We start from the raw sequence: 23,001 nt of genomic DNA, 5'->3' as shown, positions 1-23,001 counted from the left end.
AACTCCGTGATTGCACCGGGGGCCTCCTCTGCGGTCGGTGCCGACCCCCCCACCCCTCCGGCTACGGTCCCGCCGGAGGTTCCCAGGAGCTGCTCCCCGGCCTTTGGGCGCCCCTGGTCCCCTCCAGGCAGCGGGTGTTGCCGACTCGCCCGGGGCCTCTCCAGCCTGCGCCCTGGGGCGCGCGGCCAGGAGACCATCCGCCACGTCTCTCCTGCTTTCCCAACCCAGGCCCGCCGCGCACGTTGATTGTGTCTTCCTGGGGCGGGAGGGCCGAGGGGGCTCCAGGCCCATGCATAATTCGGGGACTTAATGGGCCAGCTGCCCGAGCGGGGCGGTGAGGGGCGGGCGGAGGGAGGCGCAGCTGACCCTGCCCGCGTCTGGCCTCGCCAAAGAGGCGCGCTTCTTTCTTCCTCCGGTGGCAGCTCCCCTCCCCCTCTCGGCCCGGGTTCGAGGGGGGCGGGGAGCAGGCTAGTCGTAGGGTTAGCCCAGGGGAGGGGGCTTCCTCGGTGCATTCCTGCAACTTTTGCTTTTGGGGGGCGGGAGGCGTGCAGTGAGACCGAGTTTCCCCGGGACCCGGCTCCCGAAGGAGCCGGGGGAGTTGGAACGCAGGTTTCCTCGGAGCATTCTGCAGCCCTCGAGTGTTTTTTTTTTTTTTTTTATCCCGAGCCCCTTTCCCCCGCCCCTGGCGGCCCCCTGTCGGCCCCCAGCCCCGCAGCAGTCCGGCGAGCTCGCCCTTGGCCACGGGCCAGCCCCCTTCCCTAGCAGCCGGCGGAGATGGATGGAGGCGGAGACCCAAGGTCAAGGGCGGGGAGCCCGCCGGCCTGGGGCCCCTTTGTGAGCTCGGGTCCGCCCCTCCTCCACCCGCCCTCCCCTCCCCGACCCCCAGGCGAGCGCCCGCACTAGTGACCTTCCCGGGCGTGGAGAATTGCATTTCTGGACCCCTGAAAACTCCTGCCAGTGGCCCCATCCTCAAAATCAGCGCGGGAGGGGCGGGGCTCCTCCCTGGGGCGGCGTTCCTTCCTGGGCGTTTGTTTTGGGTCCTGGGGGCGCCCGGGGATCCCCTCTTCGCCCCGCCGCGAGAGCTCTGAAAGGGTCGCGCCCGACCGAGCCCGGCATCAGCCCACCTTGGCCCGACACAGCCCGGCAGTTCCCCGGATCCAGGTGAGGCCCGTTTGGAGGGAGCCTCAAAGAGTTCCTTTGTGCATTTTGTGTCCATCCTGGGCAAACAGTCCCGTCCCAAAGTGGTTTTCTTTGTAGGGTTCTTTTTTTTTTTTCCCCTCCCCGGAGTGGGGGGGCGGGGAGAGGAGAGGGAGCCTGCTTTTCTAGAGGGAATTCCTGGGGGCTGGGATTTTAAAACACTCAAGAACAAAAGTGTTTTCCCAATTGTGTGGGAATGGAACCCTCTACTAGAGTGGGACACAAAGCCTCGTGGAATTACAGGGAATTAATGTCAGTCCTTCTTCCAGCCCGACTTCTCTTACAATAACCCCCCCAAAGAGAATTTGTATGCAAATGGTCACCTTGCTAGGAGTCTCTCTTTATTTTTGCTTCTTAAAAATTGGCCTCCAATTGTTTAAAGCACTCCAACAGACCCTTAAAGACTCAGAAAAGCAGTGGTTGGACGCCCAATGTATTTACCGCAAAGCTCTTAAGAAAATGTTCAAACATTTTCCCAAAGCTGTTACTCCAGAAATAAAAATGTATGCTGTTTGCCTATAGAAGATTAAAAGTTTACCTTCACTGTGACAGCTTTTCTAGGCTAGAATTGGAGCCACGTCTCTATTTTCCATTATTCAGAAATAGGTCTGAACCACACAGAATATATTTGCTGTAACAAGAGTCAAGGTAATTAAAAAAAAATATATATATATACATATACATATTTATTTATGATTTGGGCTGACCCAAATCATAACAGAATATTGCACTTTCTGTGCTGTCAAAGGCTAAAGTATTTTGTAAACAATGCCTTCCTGGCATTTAGAGTAAGAGTTGATCTTAAGAAAATCTGAGATTTAGCTAACCCGAACTTTGAGCAGCTAGCTTTTCTTCTAGAGGAATCTGAAGGCATTCGTCAATTTATTTTTTTGAAAGGCCTATGGAAAAGGTAACAAATTCAACACTTGGGAACTCAAAGCTGCTGGCAGTCCTGGACAGGAAGGTTTTCATATCTGCCTGAACTTGCTCGTTGATTTCTCAGACGTCCATTTATAACAGTTCTAACAAGATAGAATCTGCCTTTGAATATCTGTAAATACGGGTAAAGATCACAATCCGGCACTCATAATGGTCCAAGACTGGAAAGGCAGATTCTCGTGTTTGATTAATATTTATGTTACTGGATTCCTTTGCAGAAAGAACGATGGCTGAAACACTAATTATGTGTGTGTGTTTGAGGGGCCCCAGCCTAGGTCTCTGCAGTTCCTGAAGAGGGATGTCATAAATTTTAGGATTTTTGGAATCAGGGTACTTATGGGGGGGAATTGTTCATGTTTGGCTTGAAAGACAGGTAACCGTGTGGTTGGCTGACTTAATGTCTATGACACCGAGAAGGAGGAAGCCAACTTAACCTCTGCTTTCTTTATTTTGACGGCTCAACAGTGATAAAAATTGTGGGGGATTTCTCCCTCTAGTTTTAGGTTAAGGCTTGCGGCAGAGCAGTGGTAGTTTCTTGGCCAGAATCCTCCTTGAAGAAGGATTCTGCAGCCCCCCTGGGTGCTCTCGCGCCTTGGGAGGACACATACACCATTTTGTGTCCGAGTGGCAGGGTGGGCTGCTTTGCGTTGCCCTGTGGTGTTCTGAGTCACTAGTCTGCAGGGTACAGGTCACCTGCCTTGCTCTGTTCAGAGCCACGTGTGGGTGATTTGCTTGGGAACGGGGGATTTTGTCAGCTGGATTGTGTTGAAATACCAGTGAAATTGTTTTCCAGAGGGATCCTGGGGAGGCCTCCTTTGGAGATACAGTTAAGCACCCTCCGTTTCATTACTTTGAGAAATCTAGATTTTCTTGTAGGATTTTTCTAGAAGTGTGGCCTCCCAGAGCAGCACCTGAACCCTGGTTAGCCTTCCCATCAATATTTTGTTGCCACTGGAGCATTCGGGGCCACCTTGTTTGTTGAAGGTGTTCACACAGTCTCCGATGTGTTTGTTCCTAAACAGCCCCGGGTATGTCTCAGTTTCCTCATCTATAAAATGGGGATGTCCAATTGTTTACACTCCTGCCACTGTCCAGATATGAAAACAAATCATTCTGCAGGAGTGAAGTAATTGCTTATTTCAAAGACATCATAAAAGCATAGACTCTTATTGTTTAGTCCACGGGGGCAGGGTGACTAATTTGCAAAAGGGAGAGGAATCAAATAACTACTTGTTTAGTGTGTCCTTGTCAATGCAAGGGGGAAGAATTAGGGGCTTTAGTGGGGAGTCCAAGGGGGAGGACTTGAATTTTCAATCTAGTAACATAATACCAGTTGGAAATACCTCTCCCCCATTCCCTTTCATTTTGGGGGACTGACACTCCACACCACCCCAGCTCTTCCTTAGTGTTGGGGACTGTCACGTGATTCAAAATCTTACTATGGAGTGGGTTTGCTGTTACTCTTAACCCGAATCTACCAGAAAAGGTATCTTTACTGACATTTGGTGTCTGGCCCCCCACAGGATCTGGGCAGAGGGGGTGTAGACTTGGGGGTGGGGAGGAATGCATACAGCAGGCTGTCTTTAAGTGCACGGTCTTGTTAGATGCAGATGAGGAAGGAACTCAGTGCAGGCTGGTGAGGAAATTCTCCCTTTTTTTGGCGGCCACCTCTTAAAGCTAACAAAACTGGGCATTTATGCCCCCGGAGTGCACAGCTGGCTGCTCTGAAATGGCACCTTCACTGGGGAAATGGGAGGCCCCAACTGTCCTTTCGGGACTCCATCTTACTTTTGTGTTGTTTTTCTTTTGATGAGGCTTGGTTCCTTTTTTCCAGCCAATGCTGAGTGAACCTGAATTAGATTTTTAAAAGGAATTACCCCTGGCAGGGCCTGAAACCTCCGGTTTAGTGTTGCTAGTTAGAAAATACAGATGCTTGCTTTATGTATTTGGTTGGTTCACCCCGGCAGGGCCAAAACCTCAGGCTTGAGTTTGGGGGTTGGGGTGGGGGAGTGTGGCACTCTGCCTTCTCCGCGGGGGCTTGATAGAGCCCTTGTTCCCTGGCATTAGAGCCCGGGTGGGGTGGGGGGCACAGCAGATACCCACAGCCTGCGTTGGTGTAGGCAAGGAGCCAGAAGCTGTCTGGTGCTCCTTAATTGAATACAGATCTCAGGCGTTCCACGTGGCCATGTGAGGATGGGCAGGGATACTTCCCCCTCTCCCCCGTATCTGGACTTGGAAGCTCGGAACCCCCCAACCTGAGGGGCCTCGGTGCCTGTCCCAGCCCCAGCCTGGGGTTTGCAAAAAAGCAAGGGAAGTGGGCAAGGAGATCGCGCGACGCCCATGTCAATATTGTTTGCGTGAGCTGGGTCTTCTATCTATCTTTGTTAGTGGCGGCTCGTTAATTAACCGGCAGATTAGTGTGGCCTTCTTTTGACACATGCGTGTATTTTGGGGCAGAAGATTCTTGTTCTCGTAAAACTGAACGGAACCGTTCAGGAAGTCCTTGTACAGAGCTGCCCGCCTCTTCTCTCTGTCCCCGTTGTCCCCCTGCTCCCTCTTCCTGTCTCCTCCTCCCCACTCTTCCTTCAACCCAAGTGGGCTCCTAGTTGCGTGGAGGACAGACACGTTCAACACAGCTAAATAAATCGTGTTTACGCTTGGCGTTCTTGGTAGTGAAAAATCTGTTGCCTGTTTTTACTTCCTTATTTCTCAGCATTTGCTTCCTACCTGTTTTTGAGCACATGCCCAGAAATAGTAGTTTTGTCAAATGAGGGGATAATGCCAGCCAGCCTCTCTCGCTGCCAAGGAAGCTGCTGGATTTTGCAAAACAGAGTGACGTTTTTTTAGTGACACTGATTTTTTTTTCTTCCCCCCAAAGAAATTAGGATGTAGAAGAGTATTAAAATGCACTTAGGGAAGGAAAAAAAAAAACCAACCCCACGCCGTTGTCCCCGTGGCACAGGGACACGCGCTGAGCAGGGTTAGAGACGTGTCTCACTTTTGTTTGCACTTGGCGGCTTCAAGGGCAGGAGGCAGCCTTCAGAGGAGGAGAGGCTGCCTCGGGCCGGGCCGGGAGAGCTAGCGGAGTCAGGCTCCCTTCCCTTCAGCCCCAAGACTTGATTTTCTCTGCCATTTTGGACGATGTGGTGTAAAGATTTTGTTTCTCTCTTTTTCTGGTTGGTTCTGCGTGTTTCATTTCCGAGGCCTTGTGAGCAGAGCCTGCTCTGCGCTCTTCCTCTGAGGTTACAGTTAGATTCTAGTCCCGATCTGGGTTTGGAGCTTGCTGGGATCCCAGCCACACTATCATTGTTTATATAGAAGAGCAGCCAGGGAGACCCCTCCCTTCCTCCCTGTCTTTATCCATAGCGTTGTTTGGGGGGGCAGGAGGGGGGTGGTATCTGAAAAGTCATTGTCATGATGTGCCGCTGTTTGCTAGGCAGAGAATTACAGCTGAATATAGACAGCAGATTAAGAAAAAATATATATATATTTAGCAGTTTCAAAAACAAAAACAAAAAAATGACAAACACCGGGCGCTCCTGCCAGGAGCCTAGGCTTGTCTTATCGGGCAATCTTTGCGGGGTTTCTGCAGTGGGCTCCGTCTGAGGCCCAGCACATCGGCTCTGTTTCAAAGACAGCCAAGCGAAAAAAAAATTACAACAAAATCAAAGTCCGTGTGCTCTGATTTCCCCCAATTTCTAATGGGAATACCCAGCAATAGAAACGATATTTCCACGGAGGACGGTGCTACCGGTTTCTTTAATTACATTAAATAGCGGTATAAACCTCAGCTGATGTAAAGCCCTGTGTCAGTGGCAGCGGCGCCGGGAGTGTGGCTAGACTGAATCCGAGGGAGCAGCGTTCCCCGTGTTCATGTGCTCACAGCCTTTATTCAATTAATCCGCGAAGTGTTAATTTTTACAGATTTTGTTGTGCACACACTGTACCTCACCGTCGGTGTGTTAAGAGATGAAAATGGATTTCATGTCAAAAACTAAGGAAGAAGGTGGCTGTCCGAACTGCTCCCTTAGAAGAAAATTTGTGATTGTAGCCGTCAAACGCTACGCATGCTGAAAGGAAGGCTCACCATATGTATATTACATGCCATCTACATGCAGAAAACTCCCTTAAAGGAGCTACTTTGTTGAAAGTAATTACAGGCCTGCTCAGTGTTTTAGTCAGTGACATTTCAGACTTGGCTTGGAAACATAAAGAGGCCACAGAAAGATGTTCTTATGTGATGCGAGGCAACGCACCTCAGTGTTCTATAGGTCCATTAGTAGGAGGTAAATAGAATGAAAAAGCACAGAAAAAAGACTCCATCAACAACAAAAGCCAGGGGAGAGCTGGATATTTTTATTGCGATAGTGGCAATCCATTGCATGTAACTCTAGCAATGCAACTAAAACCCCAAAATGCATTTGAATTACAGCAGTGACCCCTTTTCTGCAATTTGATCTCCCTTCCTTCCTCCCTCCTTTCCTTCCTTCCCTTTCCTTCCTCCCTCCTTTCCTTCCTCCCCTTTCCTTCTTTTTCTTTTTCTCTTTCTTTCTTTCTTTCTTTCTCTTTCTTTCTTTTTCTTTTCTTTTCTTTTCTCTTTTCTTTTCTTTTCTCTTTCTTCCTCTCTCTCTCCCTCTCCCCTTCCTTCCTTCTTCCTTCCTTCCTTCCTTCCTTCCTTCCTTCCTTCCTTCCTTCCTTCCTTCCTTCCTTTCTTCTGACCTACTGACCAAGTTAAATGTCTTTCCGTCTAAAAACCAAGAAACCCACCCTGCTGGCCTTTGTAGTTGCATGTTCCCCCACTGGGCAGGTAGGGATTTTATAGCCCCATCTTGATAGAGGCTGATGCTGCCCACATCCCTCGTAGCCACAGCCCCATCCGCACCTGGGACTGCTGTCCCTTTCCCTGGCTGCCTCTGGCTTGAGTCCTGGCAATAACCTCCTTCCTGGGCACTCTGTTTTCTTGATGTTCTTTTTATTGGCTGTGCTGCGTTGTTTTCATTCTCAATTCTCTGGGATCCTAAGAGTTCAGACCTCCCACTTGTATTTACTACGCTGTGCTCTCTGTGCATGGGGGCTGAGCCAGACTTAGTGTTGGAGTTTGTGGGGCTTGCAAACCGCAGCAACTTTCTGAACTCCCCAGTTTTTAAACATGTTCTATAGAGGACCAGATTTTTAACAAGTGTCAGGATTCAGTATTTCCAGGTCATTCCTCAGATGTCAGGCACAGTGGATGCTGATGGGGGGAAAAAAAGTGTCCTTAGTTTAAAACTCAGTGTAGGCACCAAATCTGAGGAGTCACCTCGTGGTATATTTCCCTCATGTGACATGTGGCTTCTGTCTTGACTGTGGTCCATCCCTGTCCCCCACCAGCTCTAAATTAATGCATTCCATGGGGAGTGTCCATGACGCCTGGCCAAGGTGGTCATGGGAGTCTGGCCACAAGTGCCTTTTGGGAACGGGGCAGAGTCCTGACCCCAAGGCCCCAGTTCTTCATGTTCGGAATCCAAATGACTTATCCAGCTTCTTCCTTCAGTTTATGGACTGCACTTTGTGTCCAGGGGTGCTTCCTGAAGTTACTTGTACTATCCTGTTAGAAACTCCTGATGCAACATGACAGAAGGTGATTGAAGGATCTTGGGTAAATTGTGTTCTAGGACACAAGCTGCCGAAGATTGCAGCGGCGGCCCAGCTTCTGATCAGAAAACCTGAATCAGGGGAAAAGGGGGAATTTCTCTGCTAGGGATTGGCCAGCTGTTTTTACTGGTGAGATTCAGAGACTCTGTTAACTCCTGTTTGTCCTTGGCCTCTGTAGATTCCGGGGTATGAATGCAGACATTTGAACGTGTCCACATTGCTGCTATTTGCATGTATGTGTGTGTACGCATATATGTATCATCTCTGTATAATAGATGTGCAGGCACACATTTTTCTAACTGGTGACACACATGGTTTCACCTTCTGTTGTCCCCAGGCCTGCCCATTCCAGGAGGGTGGGCCCCAATTTGGTGGACCCTGACTGCTGAGGTCACCCCAGAGGACTCACATCTGTGTTCCTGTGTGCATCCCAAAGCCGTGGTGCATAGGCCTCAGCGCCCGGCCAGGGGACCAGTGATTGCGGTTTATTTGCATTCCAGCAGCTGAGAGGGCTCCAGGGATTTCCCTGAATGATGAGCAAAAGAGTTGAAGCTGCACGTTTTCCCCTGCAGATGCCCGCTTCGGGGGTGGACTGGTCAGCCCGAGCACTCGGTCAGCTTAGCCTGAAGAGCTTGCAGAACACGATTCAGACACATCCTTCCTTCCCAGTAGCACCTGACATTTCCTGCGCTTCCTCACTGGGCCTTTTGGAAGGGCCATAGAAGGTTTTGGAGTTTGTGATGTAACCTCGCCACTCCTTGGCTCGGGGTGCTGCCCCAGAGTACTTCAGCGCCTCGAATCTTGAGGAAATTGTGGTTGGCAGCCATTGAAACAGGTGCTTTTGGACCTGACGGTGGGATGGGCCTGTGTGCCTGCTTCTAACTTCAAGATGCAGTGGCTGGGACGATGTTCCCTTTCTAAGCCTCGGTGGAAGGAGGGAAACCGGTTTGGGTAGCATTGTTGTGTGTGTGGGGGGGGGATGATCGTTCCTTGCCTTGCCTTTCCCTTTTCGGGGATGCATTCAATGTGTAGCATGCTGGAGAGCAAAAATAGTTGAAGTGGTGATTCACTGTGACAGATCTCGGGAGCGTGAAGGGGGAGGTGCGAGGCAGAAGGTGGCCTGGCTTGGGTGCTGGGAGGGATGTGCTTCTTGCCTCCTCTACGTGGCCAAGGCTTCTTGGTGCCCCGGTGGCCCCAAAGGGTTGTGACGGCATTGTGACCACTCTGGATGGTCACTGGGGAAGCGGCAGTTGGCCCGACCTCAAGCCCAGAGATGTTCCTGGAGGCCCCTGGCAAGCCCACCCTTCTCCCTGCTGCCTGGAACCCTGCAGTGGCCCTCTCTAGGTCCAGCCACGTCTGGGCAGTGATAAGGGAAGCCAGGCAGGCCTTCTTACCTGCATCGGAAGGAATCCCGACCCTCCTGGCCTGTGAAAGGGCTGCTGTTTTCAGCAGGAAGCCTGAGTAAAGGCCTGGCTGGAGCTTTATTTTTATGGCTCCTCTGTGATGGCCCTGAAGGATGTCTTTAAACACAGCTGTGCAAACCCTTGTGAGACCTCATTTGCCCTTTTTGTTGCTCCTCTTTTAAAGGACACCAACACATGCACCCCCAAACTCAAACCCATTGCAGCAAGAACCTGAGAGCCATGATGGGCGCTCAGACTCGCCTGGCTTAGGAGAATCCAGAAGTGGGAGGTGGGACTTGGCAGTCTGAGCTCCCGACAGAGAATTTCTAGATCCCCCAGATGCTCTGCTGCACTGAGCTGAGCCATGTGCACACCCACCAGCTCTCTTGGCCTGTCTTGGGGGACCTGTCCTGACCTTGCAGGTTTTCACGATGACTTATGGTGTTCACATATGTGCTTGGATTCCCTTTCTGCTTTGTTGTTGGTGATGATGGTGATGTATTTTATAATGAAATGGAAAACAAGTTCTGGCCTTTGCTGGTTACCACACCTCCGTGATTAAAAATGAAGAAGACGAAATAATACCTGTGGAGTGAGGGAATTTATTTTCTGGGGGCCCCCTCCCCCAGACCCGTAGCTCGGAAATTGAGTAACAAAGAAGGCTGCTCAGAATCCTTCCCTATTCGTGCCATCTCAGCCAACCCCCTCCCCCCAAAAAGGAGAGAGAGAGGGAGAGAGAGAGACAAATGCTGGGAAAGCTAGGTCTTGTTGGGTGAGTACCCACTGCCTGTCTCATTTAAGGTGGCACTCCACTTCTTTCAAATAGGAAATTGCCAGAATGGATGTCATCGGCTGCTAATTAGATGTATTTTAACTGCAGGATCATTTTACCAGCTAATACTGTTATTATGTGCTTCAATGTGAACCCGTGGTGGAGCTGTTAAAATACGAGCATGCGGCCCTAGAGCACAGCCAATGAGGCCTGCGGGATCGGTGGCGCCCTCTCCTTGTGGCCCCGAAGATGCCCAGGCCAGGCCCCATGCCGAAGTCTGAGGCCTTTCAACTTCTCAAGATGTGTGTGCCCCTGTCATTCCCTGCGGCCACCTTCTTTCTGTGTTTTGACCAGGGCCGGAGTCTGGAGGAGGCCCCGAGCTCTCTAGATTGCAGGTTACAAGGATCACCACCTCCTGCCCCACAGACATAGCGTGGGCCACCATCTCTGGGCCTTTGGGCCAGCCTGGAAGCAACAAATGACCATGCGTCGTGACGTGGCAGCCCGGGTCGTGCCACCGCCACGCGGCGGGTGCCCCAAAGCAGGCAGGCCTGAACCTCCAGCATTGAGCTTTCAAGTCTGAGCTGGCTTCCCTCCATCCTCTCTCTAGCAAACCGGAAAAAGAGTCCTGATTTCCCGTCGGGGTTGGGGGAGGGGGACTGGAATTGGGAGAGACTCCGAAGCGCAGGAGCAGTGCATCTGACTTCATGCGGTTCCTCTCTCTGTCTGTCCCCCCTCCCCCCTTAATACGTAGCATTTTTATCATCCTTAAGACAAAGTAGCTGGCAAAATATTTAAGCGATCCGAAAGAAATGGTTTTATTTGCCCGTGTGCGAATTGGGTTATCTGCCGATCTTGTTTATGAAATTTGGGGTGGCCTTCCCAGCAGTCTGTTCGCCTCTCAAATCTTTCCCAGCTCCCATTTCCATATTTCTGCGTGCATGCTCTTTGTTAATCACTTGGCAAGCGCTTATTTGAATATTAAAAATTTCTTTAATCATCAAAGGCAGGAGCACAGTCTCATGAATATTCATATTTCCCCCCCTCCTCAGACTGGATTCTAGTTCATTACCCTGCAGTAAAAGCCAAACAGCCATCAATCGCCCTCATTACAGGCTCTGGCGTTTTGATTGGCTGCCTGCTGCCCAGAGCTTTTTTTTATTTTTTTATTTTTTTTTTATTTTTTCCTCTTCTCCTATAAGCTGTCTTGTACCTGCCAACAACCAAAAAAAAAAAAAAAAAAAAAAATCAACAATGCAAGAATAAATTTCTCTGGTTGAAAAACAACTTTGCAAACTTGTCAAACAGTCCTCTTGGCTTGCTGCTGCTACCCAAGCGGTCACCAGCACCCCCCACCTCTTAAAAAAAAAAAAAACGGGAAAAAAGGGTGGGGGAGAGAAGAATTAAATAAATAAATAAAAAGGGAGAAACTTGAGCCTCAGAGATGAATATTTGTCAAGAGAGTTGACGTAAGTTTCATTTGCATAATGACTTTGTACTTCTGCATTAATAAAATTTGCATATGAAGCCATGTTAATTACTCCTGATCATGCTTTTTGCATTCATGCATAGTAATTTTCTCCGACTTGTGAGAATTAATGTCTTGGCATGGGGGGAGGGGACGCGGGGATTGTCAGGTTTCCTTGCCAGTGGCCCTCACTCACAAGCGCTCGCTCCCTGTCTGTCTCCCTCCTTGATCTATGACTCATTTTTGCACTATCAGTAGGAGTTCTTGGCTTAAAAAATGTATCAATTGAAAAGCACCAGTAGGGAGAAAAATCTACATCTCCAGTACAGCGTATTCCAGAGCTCCTCTCGCCAGCTAGGAATCTGTAACCCTCCCATGTGGGAGGGGCGCCCAAGGATCCAGCATTGGGAAAGGTGCACGTTCCCCTCACCACCAGGCTGGGGCTTTTCCAGGCGCTTTTTTTTTGTGTGTGTCTACTCGCCAGTGGGTGTGGGCGTGCTCTCAGGGGTAGTGCGCATGTGTGAGGATGAAGCAGGAACATCTCAGGGCCCCTCCAGAAAGGAGACAGGTTACAGACACCCTCAGAATGGATGCAGTGAAAACTACCTTGTACCCTGACTTGGAGCTTAAGAAACATTTCAGGGATCTTATTTTTGGACTTTTTTGTGCCTCTTTGAACTGGAGGCATAGAGTAACATTCTAACCCCTGTGAGCCTCAGTTTCCTCATTCGTGAGAAGGGAGGACCTACTCCTGGGAAGGCTGCTGGCCTTAAATGATATGATATATGTGTTCATTGTTTCTTTTTCCCTCGTGAAAGCCAACTTCCATGATAAGGAGTCGAGCCAGCCAGGGTTTTATTTTTAAGCCACCTGGATCCTGCGTAAAGCTGAGATGGCGTCTTGGTGTCCCTGTGCCACAGACCTCGGGTGCTGTTCCAAGTCCAGAGGGGAACCCACCTAGACCTCAAAAGAAATCATTTTTAAAAGAGTATCTTGCAGGGCTTTGTCAGGTGCCTTCGAGAGCCCAGAACACCGGACAGGCATTCCCTGCCAGGCTCTGGGGAGGGAGCAGGAAAAGTTCCAGAGTGGAAAATGAATGGATGGTAGTGGCCATTCGGTGAGTGTTCCCTGGAAGCCAGGCTCTGGCCAGGCCTGTCCTGACCTTCCTTTAAGGGCGGGGCTCTGAGAAAGTGACTCACCCTGGGTCACATGGCCAGGAAATGGCAGAGGGGATTGGGCCCAGGCCTCAGGCTCCGGGCCTGTGTCTGAGCTCGGCCTTCCTCTATGTGTGTCAGCCTGTTGTCACCAGGCCTCAAGGGCTCTGTCGAGTGTATTCTCGATTTCCTGCCTGCACTTGAATGGGCAAGGGCTTGAGACGTGGCCTGGGATGGGTGCTGAGGCCAGACAGTCCTCACCTTGGACTTTGCCCTTTTAACCACTTGAAGGTGTACGGTTAGTGGTTTGGAGTGTCTTCGCAGTGTTGCGCAACCATCACCACCCCTGCCTAATTCCAGAACATTCTCACCACCCCGGGGAGAAACCGCATCCCCATTAGCCTTCACTCCCCCGCCCCCGGCCCCTGCAAGCACTTGTCTACCTTCTGTCTCTATGATTTGCCAACTCTGGACATTTGCTGTAGTCTTATGGTAGGTGGCTTCTAGCATTGTCTTCTGCTTTTGCCCTAGCTTCAGGAGAGGTTTCCTGGAGTCCCACCCTTGAGTTAGCTGCTGGGGTGGAGGGAGGGATCTCCCAGGGCAGAGGTCTTCTGAGAGCAACAGAATGTCCTCTGTGGGCAGCATAGGATTAGAAGCCTCTCACTCTTGTTGCCGCCTCCCCTGCCCCCACTGAGCCAGTCCCGGGAGCAGGTGGTCTTCAGTGAGGTTGGAATTCTTAATGGGGCATATGGAAGCCCCTCCTGGGGGCAGCTTGGCCCCCCAGCTCTACCTGAGTTGGGGGATGACTTTGCCTGTACAGACTCTGGCCTAAGCCTGACCTTTCCAGAAGGAGAGGGGTGTGGCTAGACCTGCCCTTAGGCCCTTCCTCCCAACTTTGGAGACAGAGGTTCTGTTCCCTTTCTGCTTGGGCAGTCCTGGGCACTCCTGTCACTCTTTCTCAGCCATGGTAAATGGTGGTGGCTGTGTCATGGTTTCACCCAGAACCTGGGGGCCTAGATTTGCTCTTTTTCAGTCTCCCCATGGCCCGACAGAGCCCAAGGACCCTCCGGCTTCCCTCTACACTACATGGCCCTTCTCAGCATCCTAGGATGTCCTGGTCACTTCACCCCAGCTGCAGCTTGAGGGGGAAGCCCAGCATATCCAGGCTTTGGAGACACAGCTGGGTTCAAGTCCCAGATCTCTGTGAGCCTCAGTGTCCCTATGGGATGGGGGATGGATTTCCCAGCTGAGTGAGGTATTGGAGACGTACTGCCTATTGTGGTAGGTGCTCAGTGCAAAGCCGTGTCAGGAGCCTTCCACCGTGTGAAGGCAGGTGCAGGTAGACAGGACTGAATGCGCAGTGTCTGCTGCTGGGGGAGGGGTTTAGGCTAGGACGGGCCAGGGCAGGCTTCCAGGAGGAGGCAGGGGACACTGGCCTCAGGTGCCATGGGGGCCAGCACTGAATCTGTGGTGGGCACTGTGTGGGGTCATTGGCCTTGCCCTCCCTCTGGGGCCGTCATGGACTCAGCAGTGCCCCCTGGCCCTGACCTCGCCTTGTCTGAGGTCTTCAGTAGTGCAGAGGAGCCACCTGCCTTTGGCTTCTTGGCAGGACATTTGCAGGTCTTCTCAAAGGCCCAGGATAACACACGATTTGTAGAGGCAGGTGCCAGAGCGAAAGGGCCCTGGTTCTGGAGCCAAGCGGCCCGGGTTTGGTGGGGGCTGTGGGCACGATGTCAGTCTGGCGGTCTGTGCAGTGGGTCTCCCAGGCCCTGCCCCATGCGCGTGTTGGGAAGCTCACTTAGGAGGGGGGCTGGGATGGGATCCTGGCCGGAAGTGGGCTGGTGGGGCCCCGTGCCTCTCCCGGGTGGGGGAATCCCTTGTGGGGCCCCGAGGTGGGCAGACCCCCACCCTACAGGCCCGTGTGGGGTGGTGAGCGGCGTCGGGTGGCCTCCTTGGCGGAGCCGGCCGGGGGCCCGGCTGCCCTCATGTTGTTGGTGTTTTCTTTTTGTCTCTCTGATGCTTCCCCGCTCAATTATTTACCCAGGGAATTTGGGCTTCTTCACTTGTGGTTTTGGCAAGGGCTTCACACAGATTCTTGCCCTGGTGGTCTCTTAGCCATTTAAGATAAACGGCCAAATCAAACGCAGGCCTTGCTGGGGAGTCGAGGCGAGCCGTGGGGCTGGGCGGAGGCAAGAGAGCTCCTGGCCCTGCGTCCTGGCTGTCAGATGGGGGAGGCGCCCCAAGCTGGCCTGAGGCGTGAAGAGGGGTGCTGGGCAGTGCCAGGTTTTTCTTGGGGAGGGGTGTTCAAAGCCTTCTGAAAGGCCCTGGGGCTTATGTGCTGTGTGCTTGATGCCCAGGTTGCTGAGGACGACCGTGGGCTGGAGAGAGACACCAGCTGGCCGTCTGCCAGGCTGCAGGTTAACCAGTGCCCAGGTGCTCAGAGGTAGACGGAGGTGTCCAAGGCCTGTACAAACAGCCCATCCTGATATCGCAGACAGTGGTGGCTTGGAGCTTCCCAGCTCCTCCAGAGTGGGGGGTGGCCCAGGTTTTTGGGAATGAATCCCCAAAGGGAGCCAGCTCCAGAACACTCCAGAAGCCTCCACATGGTGGGTGGGGGGGCTTCCTGGGTGCAGGGGTCCTGACAAGCTCTTTTGGCCCCTCCAGGGATGGGAGTCTGGTCCCAAGACAGCCCATCCTGGCAGCTGTGGAAGGAGGACCCCATGAGGCCCCCCACCCAATTCCCTGGCCTCTTGCCCCCTGCTTGTGCCCGGTCGCCTTCCCTGCCGGGCCTGGCACCCCGGGGCCTCCCACTCTGGAAGGGTGGCCTGCAGCCCTCTGCCCTGGGCCCCTGTCCCACACCCCGGGTCCCTTGTACGGTCCAGGGCCCGACTGACCAGTCTTTTTTATTGTTTTTTCTCCAGGGCCGTGCAGGCCTGCCCAGCTGCCAGCGACGGCCCCCATAGCTGCCTCCTCCCACCCTCACTCATCCGTGATCACTCCACCTCTGCGCACCCTGGGCGCTCTGCCGCCCTGCTTCCCCCTGCCGTGCTGCAGCGCGCGCCCAGTCTCGGGTGACGGGACTCAGGGTGAGGGTCAGACGGAGGCTCCCTTTGGATGCCAGTGTCAGTTGTCAGGTAACAGACGGCCGCGGTGGGGGGGGCGGGCTCCCAGGGATGGCGGGGTGTGCCCTGGGCCAAGCTGGCGGCTGCCTCTCCCAGGTGGGCCGGGCAAGGTGGGGCCCCAGGGAGGATGTGCAGTCCCACCCCTAAAGGCATTTTGGGGGGCACAGGGGAAGTGGTGAAGCACGTCAATGTGCCCCTGTCCTGATCGGTCAGGAGGTCCTCCGACGCCTCGGCCCGTTCTGAGTGTCTCACTCCCAGAATGCATTCCTCCAGCTTCCAAATTTCGTCTCTTTGGGCTGTTTAGCTAAAGCTTAATTGGATAACACTTAACATCCGAGGTTTTCTTCTGCCCTCGCCACTGCCATCCCCCCCACCCCAGTCACTGCCCCCCACCCTGAAGACAGCACTGGGGGGAAGACTCCCTGGTCGTCTGTGCACATCGCCGGAGCCGTCCAAAATGCTGAGTTTCTCTTTGCCAGAATGTGTTGCCTATTAACTTTGAGACAAAAAAGTCACTCTGAAGGAGACTTTCAGCTGTGGCCATGGGAGGAGGTGAAGCCTTGTGGGGTGCCTGTGGGGTGGGGCCATGCTCATCCCTACTGTGTGCCTCTCTGCAGGTCTGTCTGCCCATCATACAGGTGGGCGGACGGGTAGCCACAGCACAGCGCCCCCCACCTCTTTCCCAAACACAGCCCAAACTCCTGCTGTGGCCTGGGGTCCTTGGATTTGTGGGCACAGGCCTCCCATCCCAGCCTCTCCTGCTCAGGGCCTGGTGCCAGGAGGCTGACACCCACACAGGTGGTGGTGAGCACCCCGAGGTCTGGCTTCTGGGCAGGGGCCAGGAAAGGAGGTGGGGGGGGCGCAGAGCTGGGGCCGATTCAGTTTGTCCCAGCTTTGTCACTGGGCACCTTGCAGGCTTTCTCTTGATTTGAGTAGTGAAGGGAAAACTATTTTTCTGGGACAGGTTTTGCTTTAATTGAAGCTGTCCCAAGGGACAGTCCCTGGTGGAGCCACAGCTCTGCAGAGGGCCACAGATGGCCCCAGCTCCGGGCACAAGAGCCTCCTAGACCTTCCTGCTGGTGGCGTGGCCTGTAGCCTTCAGCAGCTCCTGCCGTGGCGTATGGTGGCGTCCTAGGTACTGGGCTAATGCCTTGAATGCACAAAACAAAGACGAAAATTGTCCGGGAAGGAGTTGGCGCTGCGGGCCAAGAAACCCACTCCTTGCCCAGGGCTGCCTGAGCGCCCAGGGTGATTGGGGCTCCCCTCCCAGCTCTGTCGGGCTGTGCTGTGATCTCTGCTTCTGAGCGAGGGATGTCTGCTTCGTCCGGGTGCTTGCCCTGCTCTCCTGGCTTCCTGTAATTAGTGCCGCAGCTCTTGCAGCCACGCGGGGGGTCGCGCTATCAGAGATCAGCCTGAGTGTTTCCGACTAGACTCGGTCAAGTTCTGTGGTACAGAAACACGACTTCCCTGGCAGAGGAGCGCCCAGGGCTTCACTTAACCTTCTGTTGGCTCTGGTAGCAGCACGTCCTCCCACGCTTGCCCTCAGCCACAGCTCCACCCCCTTCCTTCAAGGGACCACGTGTGGGCCTACTGTGTGCAGGATTGCGCTGGGCCTTTTGTGTGCATTCTTGAATTGAATACCCATAGTGACCTGAGGAGGTAGGTTCTCTTCTCCCCACTTTACAGATGAGAAAGTGAGGCTCGGAAATGCGGAGTTCTCATAGCCCACGTTCATTCATTCTTTCATGAAAAGCCCTTTCTGGAGCACCTCGTTTGTAGGCGCTGTGCAAACCAAGGTGGAGTCAGGCACAGTGGGTCTGGCCCTCCTGCAGCTTGCAGGGGTGGAGATGGGGAGAGCGGGAATGGGGACCTGCAGAGAGGACTCTTGGAAGGGGAAGGAGGGGCAGAGGTGGGATTTGACCCTGTCTGGTCATCCAGAAACTGCTTCATCGCTGGTATTGGCTCATCTGGCTTTGAGTCCCTCTTGGGTCTTAGAACTCAGTGCCACGAGGGCTTAGAGTCCCTGAGCTGCCCCCAAACTGACGTCCGTGCCCAGGGAGAGGAGTGAGGCAGGGCGGGGACTGTTCCTGGGGTCTCTGGGACCACCCTTCCCAACCCTCCTCGGAGGCCTGCTCTCGGGCCGCTGACGTTTGGCCGAGATTTCCAGCGCTGTCCTCTTTCGCTGTTGGATCCCCGTTAATTAGCCTGCTTGAGGTTATCCCTCCATACTTTCCGATCAGTTTCAGTACCTGAAAATATCCTGTTCCGGAGGTTTTTGTCCCTTTGTGGCTTCTGTCCCTGGCACTGGGCTGTTTGCTGAAGTGTTTTTAGTGCCTGTTTAATTAGTAGTTGGAATGGAGTCATTAAATTCGCAGTAACCCGTTAGGAAGAAGCAGTCCTCTGTAAAGACGGAGAGGGGCCACCGTCCTTACTTTGTTTTGTCTCTTTTCAGATCAGGACGCACTGAACCTATCTCTTCAAATTAATACGGAAAACCCCGGAGTAACCGTGTTTCACACAGGTTAATTGCATGCCCGTGAAGGCATTCACAGTTATTTATAGAAGGATGTGATTTTATGGGGGAGCAAGCCACGTAGGCTTGTGTGTTTGTGTGCCTCTCTGGCTGGCAGCGTCCCAGACAGCCCCGCCTCCCGGGACCTGCACCCTAGACCTCCTAATGGTCACGGTAGGGAGGAGGGACTTGGGCTCTTCATTGCTTTTTGACTCTGCTGAGATATTGGGAGGGCTTTGAGTCTGGGCGTTCCTGGAAACTGAAGTTTTTTTCCTGAGAAATTTCACATAGGAACTTCTCCAGGGTGCCCGTGGAGTTGAGAAGCTGGGGCTGTGATCCTGGCCCTCGCTCCACCTGGCTGGTGTCCTTGAAGAAGCCGATCTCCCTCTCTGGGGCTGTTTCCTCTTCTGTAATAAAAAATATAAATGTGTCTACACACGTAGGTACGCATGTATCACATGATACATATGTAACATTTAAAAATGAGGCTGCACATTTGACTTCTGAACAGATCATGTCCATCTGTTTCAGTTACTGGCTGTTGTGAATGACTGGGCACATGACTTGGCTCAGGTCCCCAGGGCAGGGGTGGGGTGTTCGGAGACCGGTTCGGAAACCTCTGGGCCTTGGCTCCCCTGAACCTTTCCGCATTCGGGGTTTCGATGACGGTCAGGCTGTCATCAGAGTGTATCCCCTGCCTGAGTGAAGGCTGCTGTTCTGTATGGTTTTGTGACCTTGGGCAAGCTGTTTTCCTCCCTATTCCTCAGTTTTCCCACCTATAAAATGGGGGTGATGATAGTTTATGCCTTGAAAGCTTGTTTTGAGGATCAAATGAGGTCATGTATAGCAGGTGCTGAGACCGGTGCCTCATGCAGAGTGAGCCCTGTGGAAATTCTGATTCATGCTTGAGTAGAATGGGTTTTCCAGCAGTACACAGTTACGTGTCTGAAATTTTACATCAGGCTGGATCTCCAGGTTCCATTCTTAAAGGCATTTAGCCTCTTGGCTGGCTCAGATCATGTAGCAGCATCGTGAGGTGGAAAAGGATATTTAAAACCCACAAATGGTCATCAGCTATTGTGATTAATACATGTGCTCGGTGAAGTTCAAGGTCTCACGCAAGAACACACAGGATCCCAGCTCGGGGAAGTGGAAGTGTTTGGATTTAATAGAAGGAGTCAGTGGCAGTCATTAGTAGATGCTGAAATCACAGGGCAATCTTGTAAAGTTAAATTCAATTTACTTTTCTACTGAAATTGCTTGCTGTGTTATTTAACTAGTCTGGGGTTTCTTGGCATGGGTTAAAGGGACAATAAAGATAAAAGAATACCTGTAAGTAAATAGTAGGGTGTAACAGTAGAATCTATCGTGTTCTCCTCCTTCAATTATATCCCAGTGTTCATTTGTGTTGGTTTTTATAACCGGAGCCATCCAATGGGACACTGTGGATTAGACCACCCTAGCTGTGGAAGCTTGATGCAATTAATACAGTCTGTCTGGAAAGTGGCCTTATTTCTGGAAGTTTTATGTTAATGATATGGTCTGTGCTTTGCACATTTCATACCAGAACAAGAAGCACGCTGTAGTTTCTTTCTGAACTGGGTCTGATTAACACCGGAGGATCAGTGGGAAGCCAAAGGGTGATGCGGACCGAGACGGCAGCGCCCGCCAGGCCCCCGCTGGTGCACCGCCTCTGTTCTGGTGCAGGGGGTGCAGGGGCTCCCCAGTAGGGCATGAGAGCCTCCGTGGAGACTCTGGAGGGAGGGGTGAGTATGGGGTGGGGGAAGAAGAAGAGAAGTGAGTGTGGATGAATGTGTGTGGACAGAAGCACTCTGTCTGGGGAAGGTTCGAGACGTGCTCTTGTGATTCCCTCTGCAAAGTCGCGTTTGCTGTGAGTCTTTCGGGGCTAACCAGGTCCCAATGTCAATGGGGGTTGGCTCACTGGAGGAAAAGGGCTCTCAGGAGAGTCATTAAAAATTTAAAGAGTCATCTGTATGCCTTGCGATGTCTCCATTGCCCGGGGGGCTGGTGGTCCGGCATTTACAACCCATGGGTGATTCTTGCATGCCTGTCCAGTGGATTCTAGTCTGGTGTCTGCCTGCTTCCTGGGATCACACCACTGCAGAGTCTGCTCTGGACCGCCCGTCTTTAAACCCAGATGCCTCCTTTTGTAATTGGGGGAGGTACCCGGAGAAGCCGCTGAGCGCTGCAAGGCCCCCAGGACGGAGGACTCTGACTCTCCAGGCTGGTGGAGGTGGCAGAGGGCAGCAGGGCTTGGGAGAACTCCAGGAGAGCCCACTGTCCGGGAAGTCACATCTGCTCCAGCATCTACAGGGGCCAAGGGCACCGCATTTCCGGGGGCCAGAAGGAGTGCAGTGCTGCTTGCGGGGGGACCAGTGGGGTGAGGGGAGGTGCAGGGGCACCTACCAGAGTGACTGTCCTTGGATAAAAGGGGTCCCAGCAACGTCCCGGAGAGGAGACCGCTGCAACCCTGCCAGATTCTATTTCACTGCGAGCCGGCCCTTCAGACGTTCTGAAGGCACAGCTAAATCAAAGAATTCTGTTCAAATCCGTACAAGATGTTGCTGTTTTTCTGCTCTGACAGGAGAGGCATTTGGAAGTGCAGTTTCTTTCTTTCTTTCTTTCTTTCTTTCTTTCTTTCTTTTTTTTATAGCTGTCTTAAAAAGGAGTTTGGCTGTTTAGCACAGCTGGTGCTCATTACATTATGCACTGGCAATAAAATAGCATGTGTAATTAATTTTTAATGCAGCGCTGGATGCAGCGCTTTAAAGCAGCTAGTGGATGTGAGGAACCAGCACTGGCCACCGACATCCGAGATCTCGGAGCAGGCGGCCACGTTCAGCAGCTTTGAAGGGAATCCGAACGTGGCAGAGGAGGCTGGGGGCCCTCCACGTGGCGGGGGTGGAGCAGTCCGGAAATGGGTTCCCTTCAGGTGACCTGCGGCTTCAGTCCGTCTTGGATGACCTAGGGCCGGGGGTCCGGGAGATCAGCCCATCCGACGCCTCCATCATCTAGACGGGTCACTGAGGCGGAGACTGTGACACGGGCTCTGTGCCCGTTAGGCTCTGCCCACCAGGCCGCACTGTCCCTGCTTGCGTTCAGACTGGAAGCTAGGGAAGGACACTCCTCATCCCGATGAAGGCCCATGAGGCGTGCAGTCTGATTTGGCAGCGGAGTGAATGTTTGCTCTGAGGAGCCCTGCACGTTTAGCTTCTTGGACCCTCAGTTTTGCCACCTGCAGTTGGAACACGCCTCCGTGTGTCCTTGGTTTAAGACGTTCTCTGGTTGTGCTTTGATCACTGGCTGCCCCATCCCTTCTCGGGGCTCTGTGCATGGATTCGTGTTTGAAACGAAATGTCGCTGTGGACACGTACTGCTGGGAGGGCTGTAGGCAGTGTGGGAAGCTGCAGAGGTGGGACCGTGCTTGGTGCCTGCCCTCAAGGTGCCTGACCGTGAATGCGTTTACTCTGGGCTAGCCACCTCCTCTCCCCGAGCCTCAGTTTCCTTTCCTGTGAAATGGAGACACTAGGCGTACCTGCCCATCGTCCCTGCACTGGAGGTTCCACGAAATGGCCACTGTATTGGGGTGGCCGCAGCCGAGCACCAGCGTGTGGGGAAGCGGAGGCAATGGGAGGTGTGAGAGGCAAGGAGGAGGAAGCTGGGCTGTTGAGAAGCTGTGGGTCCCCCTGCCTGATGCCCGATGATGACGACTTGGCTGCCATCTCTTTGCAAGTTTGCTGTGTGGGGAATCACCGCCATCGCTGTTCCTGTGATGTGCCCCGGTTTTCTGCAGGCCTACTATGTGCCAGCACTGTCCTGGACACTTTGCACACTTCGCTTAGGCCACCCCATCCTCATAACTCCCCTAAGAAGAGGCAGCCCCTCTTTTGCTCATGAGGATCCTGGGGCTCAGAGCTTATAGCTCTCTCCTCCTGCCTCCTATCGGGCTGCAGAGTGGCTCAAACAGGGGCACTGGAAATTCAGCTCGCGGTGGGAAGCCAGACCACATTCACACATGGTCGTGGGAGGGTCCCCACGGTCTTCCTTCATTCCCTGGCTGTGCTGCCGCCTGATCTGGGGCAGGACACGAGCTCAGCAGGGTTCCTGCTATGGTGGCTGGACTGCACAAGACTGCCTTTCTCTGCAGAAAAAAAACTGAAAGGACTGAGCTTCCAGGAGCAAGGAAGGTCCTGCAGATCCTCTGGGGTTTTCCTGATGGGGAAGGTGAGGCCGGAGGTTGGAAATCTTCCAGTGTGTGACCAGTGACACACGTGGATGTGGGTGTCAGCCAGGAGAGGTCCTGCTGACCTGGCAAGCCTCTTCGAGCTTGGGGTGCTCCTGAGGGGTCCGAGTTGTGAGTGACTTACGGGGACACAGAGAACCAACCCTCAGTCCACCAAAGGGAACTCTGGCATAAAAGAAGAGGTCTGGGGCACCGGGAAAGATGTTCTCATCTCATCACCCTCAGATTGGGTTTCTGGGGTCTGGCTGGGAGGCAGGGACCACGTAGCTGCCCTCACCATGGCCTTTACTGGGTCCATGTAAATCCGCCTCTCTGGGTTTCCAGAGCCCAGGCAGGCGCGTCCCTCCTTGTAGGTGCTCAGGAAATGCTGGTAGACGGCGAACACCCAGGAAAGGTCATGTTCATGTCTGTGAGAGAGAGAAGAGACACAGAGCGCTCTTAGCTCCTCACTTTGTGTGTGTGTCTGTGTGTTTAAGATTTTATGTTTAAGTAATGTCTACACCTAACGTAGGGCTTGAACTCACAACCCTGAGATC

The 23,001-nt window shown here is 53.0% G+C and overlaps 1 protein-coding gene across 1 annotated transcript in view; it reads left to right on the top strand.

Annotated features, from left to right (window-relative positions):
* BCL11B (BCL11 transcription factor B) overlaps positions 1–23,001 on the top strand; it is a 93,580-nt gene that overhangs the window by 25,071 nt on the left and 45,508 nt on the right. The window contains exon 3 of the mRNA XM_045775419.2: positions 15,489–15,701. Within this exon, the coding sequence (XP_045631375.2) occupies positions 15,489–15,701 (213 nt within the window). The remainder of the gene's footprint in view (positions 1–15,488; positions 15,702–23,001) is intronic.

This window comes from Ursus americanus, chromosome 26 (assembly GCF_024610735.1).
Source record: "Ursus americanus isolate L20-20 chromosome 26, mUrsAme1.1.p, whole genome shotgun sequence".
Classification (NCBI taxonomy): Eukaryota; Metazoa; Chordata; class Mammalia; order Carnivora; family Ursidae; genus Ursus; species Ursus americanus.
The sequence above is the reverse complement of the archived record's forward strand: the minus strand, read 5'-3'. Positions and strand labels throughout refer to the sequence as shown.